Source organism: Myxocyprinus asiaticus, chromosome 27, assembly GCF_019703515.2.
Source record: "Myxocyprinus asiaticus isolate MX2 ecotype Aquarium Trade chromosome 27, UBuf_Myxa_2, whole genome shotgun sequence".
Lineage (NCBI taxonomy): Eukaryota > Metazoa > Chordata > Actinopteri > Cypriniformes > Catostomidae > Myxocyprinus > Myxocyprinus asiaticus.
In genome coordinates this window covers 10,535,275-10,552,851 of record NC_059370.1, presented here as the reverse complement: position 1 = coordinate 10,552,851, position 17,577 = coordinate 10,535,275, and the positions used below count along the sequence as shown (strand labels likewise).

General features: G+C 39.0%; 1 protein-coding gene across 3 annotated transcripts in view; it reads left to right on the top strand.

The window, feature by feature from the left end:
* The window catches only part of LOC127417602 (transcription factor COE3-like), a 123,315-nt gene that overhangs the window by 18,392 nt on the left and 87,346 nt on the right, over positions 1-17,577 (top strand). For all 3 annotated transcript variants that reach the window (XM_051657639.1, XM_051657640.1, XM_051657638.1), the window contains exons 4-6: positions 1,181-1,236; positions 3,301-3,374; positions 7,888-7,956. In XM_051657639.1, coding sequence (XP_051513599.1) covers positions 1,181-1,236; positions 3,301-3,374; positions 7,888-7,956 — 199 coding nt within the window. The remainder of the gene's footprint in view (positions 1-1,180; positions 1,237-3,300; positions 3,375-7,887; positions 7,957-17,577) is intronic.

Below are 17,577 nucleotides of genomic sequence, written 5' to 3'. Positions count from 1 at the left end.
GGCACATACAGGCTAGCTGTATCAAGCTGTTCCTAACTGGAAAGCTTGGTGCTTTCAGCACTAGGCCATTGGTTCAATTGGTTCGCTTTGGATAAAAGAGTTTGCTAAATGCGTAAATGTAATGCTTATAAATCAGCTAGTAATGTTACACTTGTCAATATTCTTTGGTGCTGCAGTTTTGTTAAAATAAATAAAAATTAAAATAGTGTTGGGACACAGAGTAATATATGCAAAATAAAATTATTAAGCACATTGCTTATTTTTATACTAATTACACTAAGATCAGTTTATAAGCCTAAACTATTATCATGATAACACTTCAAATGAACTTTCAATAACAAGATTAATAAACAATGTTACATTATACATGTATATTACTGCACAAATTGATAAAATATGGGATAGATGAACAAAAATAGTGAGAATATAGTTATACATGTCACTTTTAAAATTAAAGTTAATATTAAGTGTTACCGTTATCACATTAGCAGTGCCACTGCAAATGTCACATGTGAATTAATGGGAAGGTGGGGGGGGGGGGGGGGGGGTTCATATGCAAAAAATTTACAAATATACAAGTACAAATAATCCCCTTCAAATTCGCCCTATTCTCCTTAGCATAATGCAAACAGGTAGTGATAAATGCTATTTGATTTGTCTGTTGTATGTGAATTCCCTGTTGTCCTATGGCACAGAGGCAGCAGGGCAGGAGAAAAGAGAGCTCTCACACTTTAAAGCAGGAAGATCATAAATAATAGAAAAACTCCGGAGCTGAGACGAGTTTGTTTTTGCTAAGAGGCGTTAGCAGAATAGCTCAGTCAGCACGACAAGCATAACAGAATGCGCATAAATGCACTGTAGGGAAAAGCATAATAAAACAAATTAATTTCCAAGACTTTCCGTAAGAAATGAGTCTCTTTATGTTGACTTTTGCAAAGAATCAGGCTTTGTATTTTGGTTAGCTCTTTGTTATATTTGCTCAAAGAGGCTTTTAATTTTAACCCACTATATTACTAGTATTCGTGTTGAAATATGGCACGATATTTGCATTTAGGGTTCAACTGAGCTGATTGTAATTTATGCAAAGCAAATAAGAACATTTTTTGTTGTTGTTGTTGCTGCTGTTCTACTATACTCAAAGAGATACATGTTAATGTGTATATTCCATTTAAATCTGCAGGTATCAGGACAGAACAGGATCTGTATGTTCGGTTAATAGACTCCATGACTAAACAGGTGAGTACCATTTACATAAATCATTTTGAGTTTAAACATGTAATAATGCTCTCAGTAATAATGAGTAATTCTGATGTAATTTATTTATTTTTTCATTGAAATTCCCCTAATAATAATAATAATAATAATAATAATAATAATAAACATCAGCTTTAACCAGTCTGGCAAAGCTGGTCTTCAGCTAAATAGCTGGTTTCCCAGTCTGGATTTTCTGATGGTCTCCCAGCTTATTCACCTTACAAGTGCCCAAAACCCCTCTAAAACCAAAAAAACAGACCAGCCTTACCATTTTTGCCAAGCTGGGATGCCAGCTAACCTTTAAAAAAAAAAGAAATTTTAAGCAGGGTCATCTTATCATAATTGCTACATGAACATATTATTGTATTAGATATTATTTGTTCACTTAGAGAGTTCCTCCTCTGCACTGCAATGGGCATAGGCTGGACTCCAATCCCATCTAAAAGAGTGATTTGAGATGCTTCTCTCATGCTGAACTCAATTTGGCACCTGCGTTCTGCATTCCATCATGAAATGGACCAGAGTTCAATCCCTCCACTATTCCCATCCTTTCTCCAGCTCAGCAGGTCCCACTGTTACTGCATGTCAGGCTGTCTCAGATCAATATGGCAACCAGTTCCTCGACAAAGCATCAACCCCAGAGACCAATCAATAGGCCTTAATGTAGTAGATGCAGAGCCGACACACTGGAGACAATAATCCTCCCAACGACAAAAAAGGGCTATAGCTGAGCACGCCCGTAAACCCCCCCCACCCCACACTCACACACGTAGTCTTTACATATGTGCATCAACAGCAAAGCTGCAGATATTGATTGAAGGAGACCTTTTTTCCCTTCTAATTGAGAGTGATGAATGCGAAAGAGGAGGATTTTCATTGAGTTACAGTGCCTGGTTTAATCGGCCCAAATCAGCACGTTTACTCAAAATTAATTTTGAAATAATTTTATTCTATAAATTTATATACTGTGAGGTGAGATAGATTAAAGGAATACACATGAAATAAAAACATGAAAATGTATGAATGATGTCAATGTTTTTGGATGAACTATCCCTTTAATTAGAGTAGCAGTAAAGACTTGGAGTATTTTTACTTTTTGAGTCCGTGGAAGAGTTGTAACACTATTCCATATTGGAGTCAGACATGCATGAAGATGAGGGGTGGGGCCGGACTACTTTGGCGCCAGCAATGTGAATCAAAAACGATATATAAATATCGACCCACTCCCCTCCGCCCCCCCACCCCCCAAATCCCCTCCCCCTTCAGCAAAATTGGAGGATGGTGATGAAGAGGTAAAGACCTCCATAGGCAGCCTACAGAAAGATCAATAATGTAGAAGTGGTCGTTATCCTAAAAGTATTGTTCTCCAGGGCATTGGGTCAACCCTGTCTGGCCAACTGGCCAGAGGCGAGTAAGATGAAAGGTATTTTGAGGTGGATTGCACTGTGTGTTCCATGTGTGTGTGTTTATGTGCTTGTGTTATGATGGATTCATCTTTGCTGGTGATGGTTGGTGGGGATGGGGAGCCTAGTAGGAAGTGGGGAGTGAGTCCTTTAACTTCCTTGATATGCACTGATCATCCGTCATTCAGGCCAGGCATGACAGCCCGATGACGGATGCCTGGGAGGGGGCCTCTCTTTTGGGGCCTGGCTGGCCATCTGGCTGCACAGTTTGGATGCTGATGGGGAGAACGTAAAGATTGTTACTCCACATGAGCCCCAGCAGAGTCTGGATCCCCCTCGAATCATTGCATATATTTGTCCAGCCGCTGATGACCAGATTTAGCTTTTAGCATATGTTAAAGTTGTCAGCATGCTCCAAACAAAAAATATGACTAATGACCAGGTGTCAGCATCCTGAACAATTATCTTGACCAATCACTGCTTTCAATATGAGCTAAAGGAGGGGTCAGCCAAGTCTCAAAACTTCAGCCCTATGATACACATATTGATCTTTGCATTTTCATAGATACACTGCATAACTTATTTCTATTTTTAAATAACACCATTTTCTATCTCTGCCTTTGTTTTTCTCTCTGTCTTGTAGCCAATCCTTTATGAAGGCCAAGACAAAAATCCTGAGATGTGTCGTGTTCTTCTCACCCATGAGATCATGTGCAGGTCAGTCCATTTTAATGAGATACAAAATATATACTTCACAAGTCCACATGAAATCAAAATTGACCTTATTTATTATTTATTTTTATTTTTATAAATGTTCTTGGTCTTATTGTGAACAATATATTAGTAAATGTTATTCCAAAGACAAAACATCATAATCTTTAACAATTTTAATTTCAAAATAAAAGTCACATGACTTTTATGCATTGGGAAATTGTTAAATTGTGAAAAGTCTCTAATTGCAAAGTAATTTTGAAATTAAAATTGTTAAAGATTATGATGTTTTGTCGTTGGAATAACATTCCTGCTGTATACAGTATATATGCATACTGTACACACACACACACACACACACACACACACACACACACACACAAACGCACACACACACACATATATATATATATATATATATATATATATATATATATATATATATATATATATATATACACACACACACACACAGTATGCATATAAACTGTTTACTACACTTCAGAACAAGCACTGCTCTGTTGAAATTCTAAGCACCAACATTCCGAACATAGCGTAACATGAAAGCTAAATTTTTTAAAACATCTTTTAATGCCTTATTAATTCCCTTTTCTATTATTTAATGTAAAAATGTATTACGCCTCATATTACTGGTCATGGTTCACCATCGCTGTATGAGAGAGACTTTAAAAGAATATTAACATATGGTTTGGGAGTCCAGCTCATGATTATACCATGGGTTTCATAGGTGGGCCTACAAATTTCTTCCCTCTCCACTGTGAAGTCCTACAGGGCTTTCCTCATTAAACTGACCTTAATGCAGTGTAATTATGGCTTCACAATGGGCTTGCATGACTGGGGGTCTGGGCAGAGGTGTCTTGTCCATGAAGTTTTCCCTGATGGCCATGGGAGGTATGGACCAGTGGGAGACCTATGATTGGGGCACCTAGGAAGTTCAGGGTACTCATATGTTGGCGTCCTGGGTAAGCGGGGAGGGGGGGGGTTACCAGGTGGGGAACCCAGAGTTAATAATGCAACAAGGGGACTGATGCAATGCACATTTGATATTTTATACAGTACATTTAATGCCAACACTCTTTGCTTTGTGTAACAGAGATTTGCCATGAATAGACACAGTCAATTATTATGGGAGGCCTGTCATTAAAGTGTTGATGGGAATTTCAACACATTCAGAATCATTAAGATGGACTTTGCTAATTATGTTCATCACTGAAGTAATTCCATCTGGCAGACACCAGTGCTACATAAATCTCATAAATGCTTCGCCAAGTAAAGTGGACATCATCACTCCTAGCGAACTCACCTTCTTTACACCACAGATCACTGAATGCTGGGTACTCTGTGCTATTTTCTCCCTCAAGCAACCAGGCTTTCTTTGAGATGATTTTGATTCAGGTTCCATTTCATAATGATGGCTCAGTTTGAGTCGGTCATTATGTGATTGAGTGTGATTATTAACTGCCTCCCTTGATGAATGCTGTGTTTCCATTCGCTAATGAGAGAGAGAGGTGCGAGAGATGAGAGATATTTCCCCTGTCTCTCACTCCCAGGTGATAGAACTCTTTATCAGGGCCCTGATGAAGTCTGCCTCACCTGCAACAGCCATCAACAGACTGAGCGTTTTTGAAAGCCCAGCAGCTGTTCATGGCAAACTTGATGTTCTTGTCCCAGACGTAAGGATGAGTGTCCTGTGGTCCCGTTCAGTTTGAATAAATAGCAGTTGCCTTAGAGATTAATTCCTTTGGGTAGTAAATGATCTTAGCAGTTAACTTTTACAGACTGATTGGAATTTCTTATAAGTGGAGTTAAAATATTGCTACATAAACGTCATGATCACAATCAAGGATGTAACCAAATATTCAATATTGGACCGGACCAAAAGTAAAATAAAGAATGGTAATTGTAAAACGCATACTGATTGACCACTGATCTATTAAGGCAACGGGAAGTGCTAGGGTTAGGGTTCGGTAGTGGGGGGTTGGGTGGTGGTGGCTGGTGGCAGCCCTGAACACAATCAAAACCAAGAACTCTAAGGAAACCCTGGCAGAAAAGACCTGCTTACACTAGGAGGAACTTCCATACTGGGACAGACTGGTTCATGCTGCTTTGGTGCTGTTCTAACTAGTGGATCAGCATATCAATGCCATTCACCCACAGAAAATGCTGGTCAACAAGCATGGTCTTTCTTGTGAAGCTGTTTAACCAAAGAAGTCTTGCTGATCAAGGTGGTTTAGTAGCCTGTTGGGGACACCAGCATCCAAATCATAAGTTCCTATAGCTCAACTGGCAGAGCATGGGTCATATTTCCAGGGAATACATATATTTGTAGAATTTATACCTCGGCACTGTAAGTCGCTTTGGATAAAGGTGTCTCCCACATGAATGGATGAAATGAAACATATGTTGGTGACCAGCAGTGCTAGTGTTTTCAACAGGTCAATGTCTACAGTGTGCTCTCTAAAAGAGAAAGGAATTGGTCATGGTCAGTCTTCAGACATTCAAGGTCCTTACTGGTCCTCCCAATGACTTAGATCTGGCACTCTGGAGCCTCCAAATGAGTCAGCTCAGCAGTCAGCTGGCATGGCGCATCAACAAAATCATGGCACGCAGTGCATGGTGGGCACAGACCGGTTTCTGTCTGCCTGCTCTGCTGCCAGTCTGGATGAGGATGCTGCTTTGAAAATGTCTGCCATGGGCTTTCACTCTCCAGTAAGGCAGCTTGGTGCATATCATTACTCCTGACTACAGCCTCTCTGTGCTAGGCTGGGTAATTACAACACTTGCCCTTTGAAAACAAGGCCTCTATTGACATCCTTCTCTACCTGCCTCTCTTTTGTTTCATGTCTTGTCTTACTTATTCAGCATGTTCTACTCTATATGATGTTAGTCTTAATGTTCCCAGGGGAGTCTTTGAAGGCTGTTTTTTTTTATAAGCCCCGCTCTGATATAGTGGCCTCTTCCCGATAAACCCACCTTTCTTGCTTTCAACTGAATCTACTTCAGAAAACTGAAGGTCTATCTGGTGGGTTATTGAGGGTGGCAGAGGAGATAGCAAGCTGAGTAGGTAGCTCTTAAAATATCTGTTCCTCAATCTATGACTAATCACTCAAAGCGACCAGAGTTGGTGCCTCTCGACAGCACCACAGCTTGCCCTGTGCTCATTTCAGGGGCTTGAGGTTGGAGCCACATTTGTTATCCTGGTTCAGGCCCATGGTCATTAGCCAAGCCAGGGCTAGCCTGCACAGACCCTGGAGGGAATGCCATTAAGGCCACATTACGGACACTCCGCCAAGGTTTGTTTTTGTGAACCGGGGCCTCAGGCTCCCTCCGGACTGGGGTGTGCTCCTGAGGTTCAGTTTGTTTATAACACTTCTTTTGCAGTTTGAGGAGGTTGTCACCACAGCCTCAACACTGGGTTTCCAATTCTAATTGGTCTCCTGGAACTTTGCTAATGGTTTCAAGTAGCTGGGGGAATAAATTATGGTGGCGCACTCTATGGTAACAGTCACACACACAAAGAACAGGAAAAAACAACGCGCGGTTTATGTTTTTTTCAGGTTCTTAAAGATCAAACTATGTGATAAATGATTCATAAAGCCAGATCATTTTGCATTCAGTGGCTCTAAGTGAGGATTATTTGTCAAATGGCAATCTAATGCATGACAGCATGAAGCAAGTAGGATGAATATATCAGGAGTCTTAGCTGTCTGAAAAATCCATACAATGTGATTTGAAGTTATTGCTTAGCTAATCTCAATCAAGGATAATTATTTTGTTTTGTTTCAGCATCTACTCTATCATTTCATCAAACTATGCAGAGAAAGATGCATAGGAGTAGTTACTGCCACAGTATTCTCTAATGAGAATAAACTTAATTGGAAACCAGTGGCCTTACCAGTTTAGTTGGCGAGGGCTGAATGGGCTAGGCGGGATGTATTTAGGGGAACGACATGCCACCAGATGAGGTGCCAGCTTGGGGCGAGGGCACGGGCAAGGGCAGAGGTGATGACAGTGTTGGAGAAGAGCATTTGGGAGAGAGCTGCTGCACCAGGACTTCTCTGGGTGCTGTCCAAACTGTCAGAGGCTGGCTGAGTGACCTTGGCGGGGGCCCAGCCCAGCTGGAGCACAGGGTGAGAGGAGAAAGTGGGCGACCTGTCAGGCAGGCACCAGCTTGTGCAAGACTTGCTGGTCACCACATAGCACCATCCCTATCTCTTAAAGAAGAGAGCAGAGAAATATCTTCTGAGCACAAAAGAAACAAATTGCTTATTTCGTGAAGACAAACATAATTCCTCCAGCCATTCAGACTGCTAACAATATGGTTTTGTTAATTTCCAAATCAAGTCAATTCTCCCCTATAAAATCTAATTGAACATCAGACTGGACAACTGAAGAGACAATCACTTTTATGTTAGAGTTAGTGATCTCTGAAACAAGAGTAAACCCCAATTATAAAATTATTACATAGATATGTAACCTATGTCTTCTGTTCTATCAGCCGGTGTTGTGATAAGAAGAGCTGTGGGAACCGAAATGAGACACCATCCGATCCTGTCATCATCGACAGGTAAGAACATCTTTTATCTTTCTCCCGTTCTGAAGAAATGGAAAGATGCTACACACCCAACACACCACATCTATCTATCTATCTATCTATCTATCTATCTATCTATCTATCTATCTATCTGTCTGTGTGTCTATCTATATGTCTATCTGTGTGTCTGTCTTTCTGTCTCACATTGTTCTCATGCAGGTTCATGTGTAGATGGGATACTAACAGCTTAAAGTGTGAAAGCACCATCCTAATTGAGACATTATAAATGCAGTTATCAAACACTCTAATAATTCCTTTGTTTTGGGAATTTATTCCACATAACTGTTACACATTTTCTGGTTTTCTAACTCTGAACTCTGTTGAATACCATCTCTCAATCTATTAACCCTGTTGACTGGGCTTCTGCCCTCTAAAAGTGTCTGTAGGGAGCTTCTTTAATGACTGGAATGGAGTGGATATGATTGTGTGAGATAGTGTGCACTTCCAAACAGGACAGCAGCATGAGTGTCCTCCTAGGGCTCAGGGGTCATTACTAAATCCATGTTGGCTCATTAGACTGGCCTTGGAGCATATCCAGGGGACAGAAGTGAAAGGAGCCGGAAATCAGTGACCCTCCCTCTTTCTCAACACACTTACAAATGCGCATACACACACTCATCCACACACAAAATCTTCTCACCTCTAGCTGCCATGGAGTGCATCTGATTGGTGTAAAGTCCAAACCTGCAGAGATGATGTCACCTTTCATGCTCTCCGTGTCGTTTATAGAATGTACCATTATTTAGCTGCTCAGTAAATGACAAAACCCTGCACCCATTAAATTGGCCATACCGACAAACAAACTACCAATAATACCAATTTACTAACAACCAACTGGGCGAGACAACCATCAGAGGCACCACAAAATATGACAAAAGCGTGCGAAAGAGCGTTTGAATTTTTCATCTCTCTACAATGAGGCTGATATTGCCATCTGAAATGTTTCCCTTGGGAGTAGTCGCAATGAATGGTGCTATGTAGCGGCTGAATCACTGATGTCTAGTGTGTGTGTGTTTGTGTTTATATATATAAATATATATACGCAAGTGTGCCAGCCACATCTGAACCCCTCATTACGCTGACCAAAACCCATTCGAAAGTGTTTACGGGTGACAGCGGATGCCTCTGATTTAAGACAGACTGGTCCATACGACTGCATTTTAGCACCCTATTAAGATGGGCAGTATTTATAGGAGCGCCGCCCTGAGCTCCTTAAACCAACAGATAAATCATTTTGGCACGAGGGACGGCCACTGACCCACCATGCAAATCAGCTGTAGCACCCATCACTGTAAAAGGCTTAATGACGGCTATTTATCCTCCCCTCCACAGTCCCTACCTTTGTTTCAGGCACAGATCTGCTGTGTAAATCAAGACATGCTGTGCACGGGTGTGTGGCTCCGTGCATCACAATCACACACAAATAAGAGACCTCACACACATGCACATGCTTGCATTGCTAAAGATGCCTTGCACACAGCTAGAACTGGTGGCATTCTGAGGAATTTTCATAATTTTCATGCCTGCATCTCTGTTAGTTTGGTCTAATTAATTTTGCTCCATTGATCACGATGTTTACCACTAATGGAGACAATAAATAACAATAAACACAGAGGTTCACTTGAGTATTTTAGAGTTTTCACCATTATTGGCTGTCACAGAAAAAAAGAGTCAATTCCCTTCATTTTGCTGCTTCACAGGCCCTGTCCCAACTGGTACACTTAATGGACATTCGGTGTCAGTCTCATATGCAAGTCTACTAGACTAGACCATAGGACAATGCTATTCAAATCCATTCCCGGAGGGTAACTGTTCAGAGTTTAGCTCCAACCATAATCAAACACACATCTAAAAAATCAAATTACCTGCTTTTGCCTCCCACCCATCCAGTCTTGAACATAATCATAGTAGTTCTATTGCTCTTTTATGCTCTTTATGTTTAGTAATACTTGAAGAATATGGCATGGAAAAGAGTGAAGAGATAAGCTCTAATGTCAATTTCTGTGTGACCTTCCTGACCTTCCATCTATCTCTACTTTCACAAGAACCTCTCTGAAGATCTTTTCATCAGCAAGTTTACATGACAGTCCTGTACTGCATAGACTTGTAGACATAAGGTCAAAGCTATTTTGTAGACATATTGTTAGTGTGTCCAGACCTCATAAAATCAATGACGGGCGTAGTTTTCTTTATCATGTTAAAATAAGTAAGGAAGAAGAGGCGGTACATATTGAGGGGCTCATCCCTTTAAAAAAAATAGTAAATAGCCTTTATTTTACGTCATAGCATTGCTTGGAGGGACATTTTAGAGATCATTTTTATTTGACAAAAATTTGGATACACCTGTGAGTGCATCATCAGTATTTTTGGTCAGATTTCCTGGCAGAGAAAGACTGTAAAATCTGCTTAAAGATAATTGTGTTAACTTTAAGGCATGCACTAGCATATGTATGGCCTCAAAGCTTACCAACTAAAGACCTCAAAATGTAAATTTTGATTTCACAAGGGTACTGTAACTGCTATACATATCAATATATCTATATTTATGCTATTTTTGATTTTGTGTGAGCTGATCAGGAGTTAACCCTGTTTTTAATTTGTTTTTATGTGATTGTGTGCCAGAATTTAACACTGTGTTTGATTGTTTGTCCATGTAGGTTAGGGTTGTGTCTACATGTATAATACAAAGGAGCATGTGTGTCTAAGCTTAACCCTTTGTTTGAGAGCTTGTGCGTGTGTGTTTTGTCCACATGTGTGCATGTGTGTATCAGAGCTTTACCCTGTGGGGGTGGCGGCTGGTTTTTGGTTATCAGCCTCTCTGGACTCTTCCCAGCAATCACGTTCTATTGATCGAGCTGCGAGCCCATCGGTGCCGGCCAGATTAAGAGTATAGATTTGCAATAAAAGAAGGACATTACTGGGCAGCCTGGGTGAAATTGAAAAAAATGATGAGCTCCTGGAAGTGGAGATGAGTCAGAGGCAGAAGTGAAGGGTGTTAAAGAGGCAGATTTTATGTATGTGTGTATTAAAGACACATTATAGGCCCACTCTGTACATGTATGACAGAATGCACTCGGGATAGGAAGTCTTTGCCTGGTTAATTGTGGAATATTACAGTAAAAGTAGTGATGTAACTGTTTTATTGATTTATCGTTTTTAGTATAAATATTTTCCAGTCATTTCTTAAATGCTTTTCTTCCACAATAGCAATATTTTATAACCATATGAAATCCTTTGTAATCATATATTTGCCAAATATTGTTAAAGTGTTTCAGGTTATTTCGATATAATGGCAAGGCATGTCCTTAAATGTGAAGTATGTAATTTCTTCGGTACTAGCGGAACCAAAATGCTGTTTTGTCTGTTTGACTGTTATGACTGTTTTGAAATAGGTTTCCTTAAACACTCCCCGCTTCTGCCATTGGTCACCAAACAGATACAGTAGTCCTGCCTCAAACTCACACCATTGGTTGAGCCAGTATTGCTATTAAAACAAACAGAGGGACGTTTTCATAATGTCACTGAGCCAGAACGTTAAAACTTTTGAAGGGAAATGACCTATGAATGTGTTATTTATAGCGCTGCATATAAAAATGGGATAGGAGAACGTATTTTAACATAGAAAAACAATGACATACTTTAACTTTAATGTAGGTATGTTGTTAGTATGTGGGTGTTTGTGTAAATGCATGTAAAATATGGATGATCATGGTGGGGTGCAGATGCAGGTGGCCTGTTTGGCTGGTTCAATAATTCAGTGTCTCCGGTCTCTCAAAAGGGGGCCTCCCTCCAACAACCCCTCTTTCTGAGTTTAAAAACACAAGACAGGAGGGAAGAAAGACAGGAATTCAGAAAGAAACAGAGAGAGAGAGAGAGAGAGAGAGAGAGAGACTGGCATTCTGATAAAAACAGTGACAGATGCAGGTGAAATGAGGCCAGTCGCCATGGCGATGTTAAGCGTAAAGTTCCCATAGCGATTCTAGAATGGTCATCTCTCATTAACCTATGAGTCTATTGAGTCATTTTTACCCAGAGCACCCCCATCAACTAGAAGTAATTGTGCAATGTTCAAAATGACCATTCGTGCATTTTAGCCTGGACCCTGAAATGTATCATGTATTTCTTGTGCCCTTTGCCATTTGTATTGATGGTAAGAGTGGGGCTGGATTAAAATCTACAAGAGCACCACAGCTTGATGTGTTTTGAGCATGTGTGCCAACCACTAGGCCACAGCATATGTTTGACAATTTCAACATGAACCTTAAAGTTTCCCATAAAATAACCATCTATGACCTCAACCTATGCGTGTATGTGCTTTTATCGTAGCTGTAATAAAATGCCACAATGACCTTGAGTGGCCGACTGTGGGAGGATGGAAGGGAAACACAACAGTCTCTGTTTGTGCTGTAGACCTCTTGTCTTTTATGCACACTATCTGTTTCAACTCTAACTACAGCAGCTACACAGTCAGGCCTGCAAATAGAAAGCCACAGAACCACAATCACCTTCCCTCTCGGTTCTGTTGTTACAGTCTCACCCTCTGCTGCACACAAGCCTTCAGCAGAAGGTTAACTGTAATTTATCTGGTGCACCAATGTCCTCATGCAGTGGGATGTTTACTGTTTTGTTGCTTCGGTATCATCCATGTGTTCCAATACGGGTTGTTTGCTATATGTGCAGATTTTTCTTTTGAAAAAGCTGCAATATTGTTAGTTTGAACGCACTGCAAACATATTTTGTTATGTGGGTAGTTGACATGAGAATGTAAGCAATTTCAGGAATGTCCTGCAGTGTGACAAGCTATAATTAATCATAATCTTGAATCACAATTCTTGAAACAAAATTCTTCCCACTTCTTTAATTATTTTATATTTAATTTTTTGACCTCATTTTAATTGAGAAACTACATTTAATATGTGTCCTTTTACAGAAAGATTGTGGTAACACTTTACAATAAGGTTCCATTTGTTAACATTGGTTACTGCATTAGGTATCATGGACAGACAATTAACAATACTGTATATATTTTTATAGCATTTATTAATCTTTGTTAATGTTAGTTAATAAAAATACAGTTGTTCATTGTTAGTTCATGTTAGTTCATAGTGCATTAACTAATGTTAACACATACAATTTTTTATTTTAAAAATGTTGAAATTAACATTAACTAAAATTAATAAATGCTGTAAAAGTATTGTTCATTGTTAGTTCATGTTAACTAATGCTGTTAACTAATGTAAACAAATGGAACATTATTGTAAAGTGTTACCAAGATTTTATTCCACAGGAAGATCTAAAATGAACTAGGGAAGGCAAAATAGTGATTAAAAAAACTTAACAGAAATGGTGACCAGTTAAAGGACCCACACTGTAAAAAATGGTAAACTGCAATTGTTACCTTAAGTATCTACTTTTACTTGATCTATATATATATATATATATATATATATATATATATATATATATATATATATATATATATATATATATATATTCAGTGCACTATTGTGCTTTAGGTAGTAACATCTAAATTAACTGGTTTTAGTCAGTCAAAAATATGATTTATTATGACTAAATAATTTTTAACCTGAGTACATTAGGTTACACCAACAAAAGTAACTTTTAAGGGTCAGATAAGTTATAAATAGCTCCTTAAGATAAACCACTGTAAATTTTCACCTAACCCTAAGCTTTGTGCAAAAGGTATTCTAATGTATAATTTTCTTTGCTTAAAAATAAATGAAGCAGTTGGGGAGGCTAGCAGGAGTTAACAGAGCGAAAGGCAGGTGGAGCGCCTGTTTACATCTCTCTATGGGCAAGTTGTTTTTGCATCTAGAGCCTGAGGTGAGATGTGTCTGGGAGCCTGTGGTGCAGACAGCACTAGGCCTGGGCTCAGTCGCAGCCTGCAGAATGGCCCCGGGGCCCGCTCGGATGGATGTGTTCCTGAGGGCACACTCTGAAAGAAAAAGAGCAAAACAGAAAGGGGCAAAATAGAATGGGAAAAAGAAAGAGACAAAGAAAACAAGAAAACTGTCGGTTGTTACACCGTTCTGCTGATTTTACATGCCTAACAGTGGATCTTCTTTTGGGATGCTGTTCAAGCATCCCAAAAGATTCAAGCATGAATCTCAAAACAGCCAGGTAAGCATTGACTCTTCCACACAATGCCAGAGAGTTGTTTGGGGTCATGGGAATCTGGCTGATCGCCCCCCAGCAACCGTGGAAGTTTTGCAGCTAAATCCAGCCCTCCAGTGTCTGTCACTAATGCTAGCATTATCCCTCGCCACCCCTCTGTGAGGCAAAAGCTATTGATCGCTTCCCCCTTATCCATCTGTCGACATATCGCTGCCTCCTGGGGGTCTCAAAGAAGGAACGCTGGGTGCTGTGTAATCTGGGAAAGTAAACACAGTCAGGAGCTCTCGTAGCCACACCCCAGTATTGATGAAGATTATGTTGACTTGTCTGGGATACCACTGAACTGGGCCTGAACCTAGAGTGTAACCCACATTCTGATGCCAACAGTGGGGTACTGCACATAAATTCAGAGAGTTCCAGCTCAAAAATCTGATTGGATGACCCACTTTTGGAGCTTTTGTACAATAGAAGGCTACAGTTAATTAATTATTTCAATTGGTGGAAGAACTGTTAGAATTATTATTAAAAATACATTTAGAGCAGGGGGCCTGGGTAGCTCAGCAAGTAAAGACACTGACTACCACACCTGGAGTCGCAAGTTCGAATCCAGAGCATGCTGAGTGACTACAGTCAGGCTAGTTGCTAGGGTGGGTAGAGTCATGTTGGGGTAACCTCCTTGTGGTCGCTATAATGTGTGGTTCTCGCTCTCGGTGGGGCGCATGGTGAGTTGTGGTGGATGCCGTGGAGAATAGCGTGAAGCCTCCACACGCTCTACGTCTCCGCGGTAATGCGCTCAACAAGCCACGTGATAAGATGCACAGATTGATGGTCTCAGATGCAGAGGCAACTGAGATTCATCCTCCGCCACCCGGATTGAAGCGAGTCACTATGCCACCATGAGGACCTAGAGTGTGTTGGGAATTTGGCATTTCAAATTGGGGAAAAAGGGGGAGAAAATCCAAAAACAAATAAAATAAAAAATACATTTAGAGCCAACATGAAACAGAATTTGCAGCCCATTTTACATCCATAATGTGACATATTTCCAAAAGAAAGATAATCTATGATAATAAAAGTAGGGTGGGTCTTGTTACATTTAAAGTGGTCAGGTATGACAGGCAGTTGAAGGGGAGGGGTTGAAATTTAGGGGGATTGGTGACATCAGCCAAAAAGGAAAATCATTTCACAGGCAGAGCAAGTTGTTCACTTTTTTTTTTTTCCCTTTGTGCACCAATGAACCGGTCACAATAAGACCAGGAATGTGGAACAAGTAAATAGGGTCAGTTTTGATTTCATGGTGAACATTACAGTATTTTATCATTTTGCTTGTAACGCTTTGCATCGTACCTAAGTCTAATCATTGTGGCTGATCACTGATTATATAATGAAATGTATGATTTTTTTTTTTTTTTTTTTATATTTCATGCAGCCAATCACTGATTAAATAATGAAACAGTTAGCAATTTATAAATATCTAACAAAAGATTATTGATTAAATAATGAAATAAATGGCAAATTTTAAATATCCCTAGAAACAGATAATTGATGAAATGATTAAATAAATGGCAATTTTTAAATATCCTAGCAACAATTCATTGATTAAGCAGTGAAATAAATGGCATTGTTTTCGTACATCTAGCAACAGATAATTTATTAAATAAAAATAAATGGCAATTTAAGTGTTTCTAACAACGAATAATTGATTAAATAATGAAACAAATGGTAATGTTTTAAATATGTCTAACTACAAATAACTGATTTAATAATTAAATGGCATTTTTTAAAATATCGATAGCAACTGGTAATTGATTAAATGATGAAATAAGTGCCATTTTTAAAATATCTCTAGCAGAAAATAATTAATTAAATAATAAAAAATTTACATTTTTAAATATCGAGAGCAACAGATAATTGATTAAATAATAAAATAAATGTACATTTTAAAATATCTCAAGCAACAAATAATTAATTAAATAGTTAAATAAATGCCGACTTTTAAATATCACTATGAGCAGATAATTGATTAAATAATGCAATAAATGGTGTTTTTTTTAAATATCTCTAAAAACAAATATTTAATTAAATAATTAAATAAATAGAATTTTTAAATATCTATAGCATCAAATAATTGATTAAATAATGAAATAAATTGCACTTTTTTAAATATCTGTATAGCAACAACTAATTGATAAATAATTAAATACAGTAAATTGCATTTTATTATTTTTCCTAAGACACATTTCCCAGCACTATATGGTAGCGATTCCTTTGAACTCTTTACTGGACTGACACTTTCTGCATACCCCCTGATAACTTCTCGCCCTCTCACCTTAGTTACCACTATGTCTGCTGCCCAATTAAAAACATTCCTAACGAGGCCCCCCTGTTTTGCCTCAGAGGGTACTGTGCCATGAACTGGTTTATTAATGCGGCTCTATCCATGGTGCTGATTCTGGGTAGCAGATGTGAAGGGGATTCACATGTTCCTCCATAAGCTGCTGGAAGAGCTGAGTAGTCCTGCAGACTTATGGAGATGCTGATCAGCATGAGGCTCTGTGCAGGTCATGGTCTGGTCAAACTACAGATGTTATCTAGAAAGGTGCTCCTGGGTCTTTCATAAGAGTGGCTTTGAATGCAGGATGCTTTTTCTATTGAACATTGAAAAAATTATTCTGACTTCTTCTGCATGTAAATCACAATATATATATATATATATATATATATATATATATATATATATATATATATATATATATATTGCAATATTTTACAATGAAATTACATGTATTGTCTTGTTAAATAAACTATAATTTTTATACCTGGTGTTAGGCGATTGTACATAATAAACAGTAATTTTTTTCACTTCACTGTATATTGAGAGTTATTCAGATTCCACGTCAAAACGCGAGCAGAAGGAAGGTCATTTGACCTTGAGAGCTTGCAAACTCTACAGGTTCAAATCTAGTCAATCTCACCTCCTAAATCCCACACAGCTGAACAGCAGGAAAACACAGCGGGACAGAACGTCCTTGATGCAGTTTTGAATGAGTGTGATTAATCCTCTACCATTTAATCTAGGCTTTCTTTCCTTGCCTCCTTTTGTCCTCTAGTTCTCTCACTGTCTCAGGGTGCAATCTGGCCATGACATGCCCAGACCGCCAATAAGCAGAGAAAGAGAAAGGGTGAGCCACGAAGATTAGAAGGGTATTGATTTCTATATAAAGATCCATAAATCTAATGTTGGCGACTATGGCAGAGTAGTAGCCAGCCACAGGAGACTGCTTTAGGGACTGACCATTACATAATTGCCAATATACGGTCACACACACATAGCTTGTCGGATCTTGGTCATTGAGACTTTATATTGTTTCAATGAACTACTAGATATACTCGTATTGTAATACAAAGCAGTAATAGTCTCGTATCAGTTAAATATGCTATTTAGGTGTTTTTAGTAAT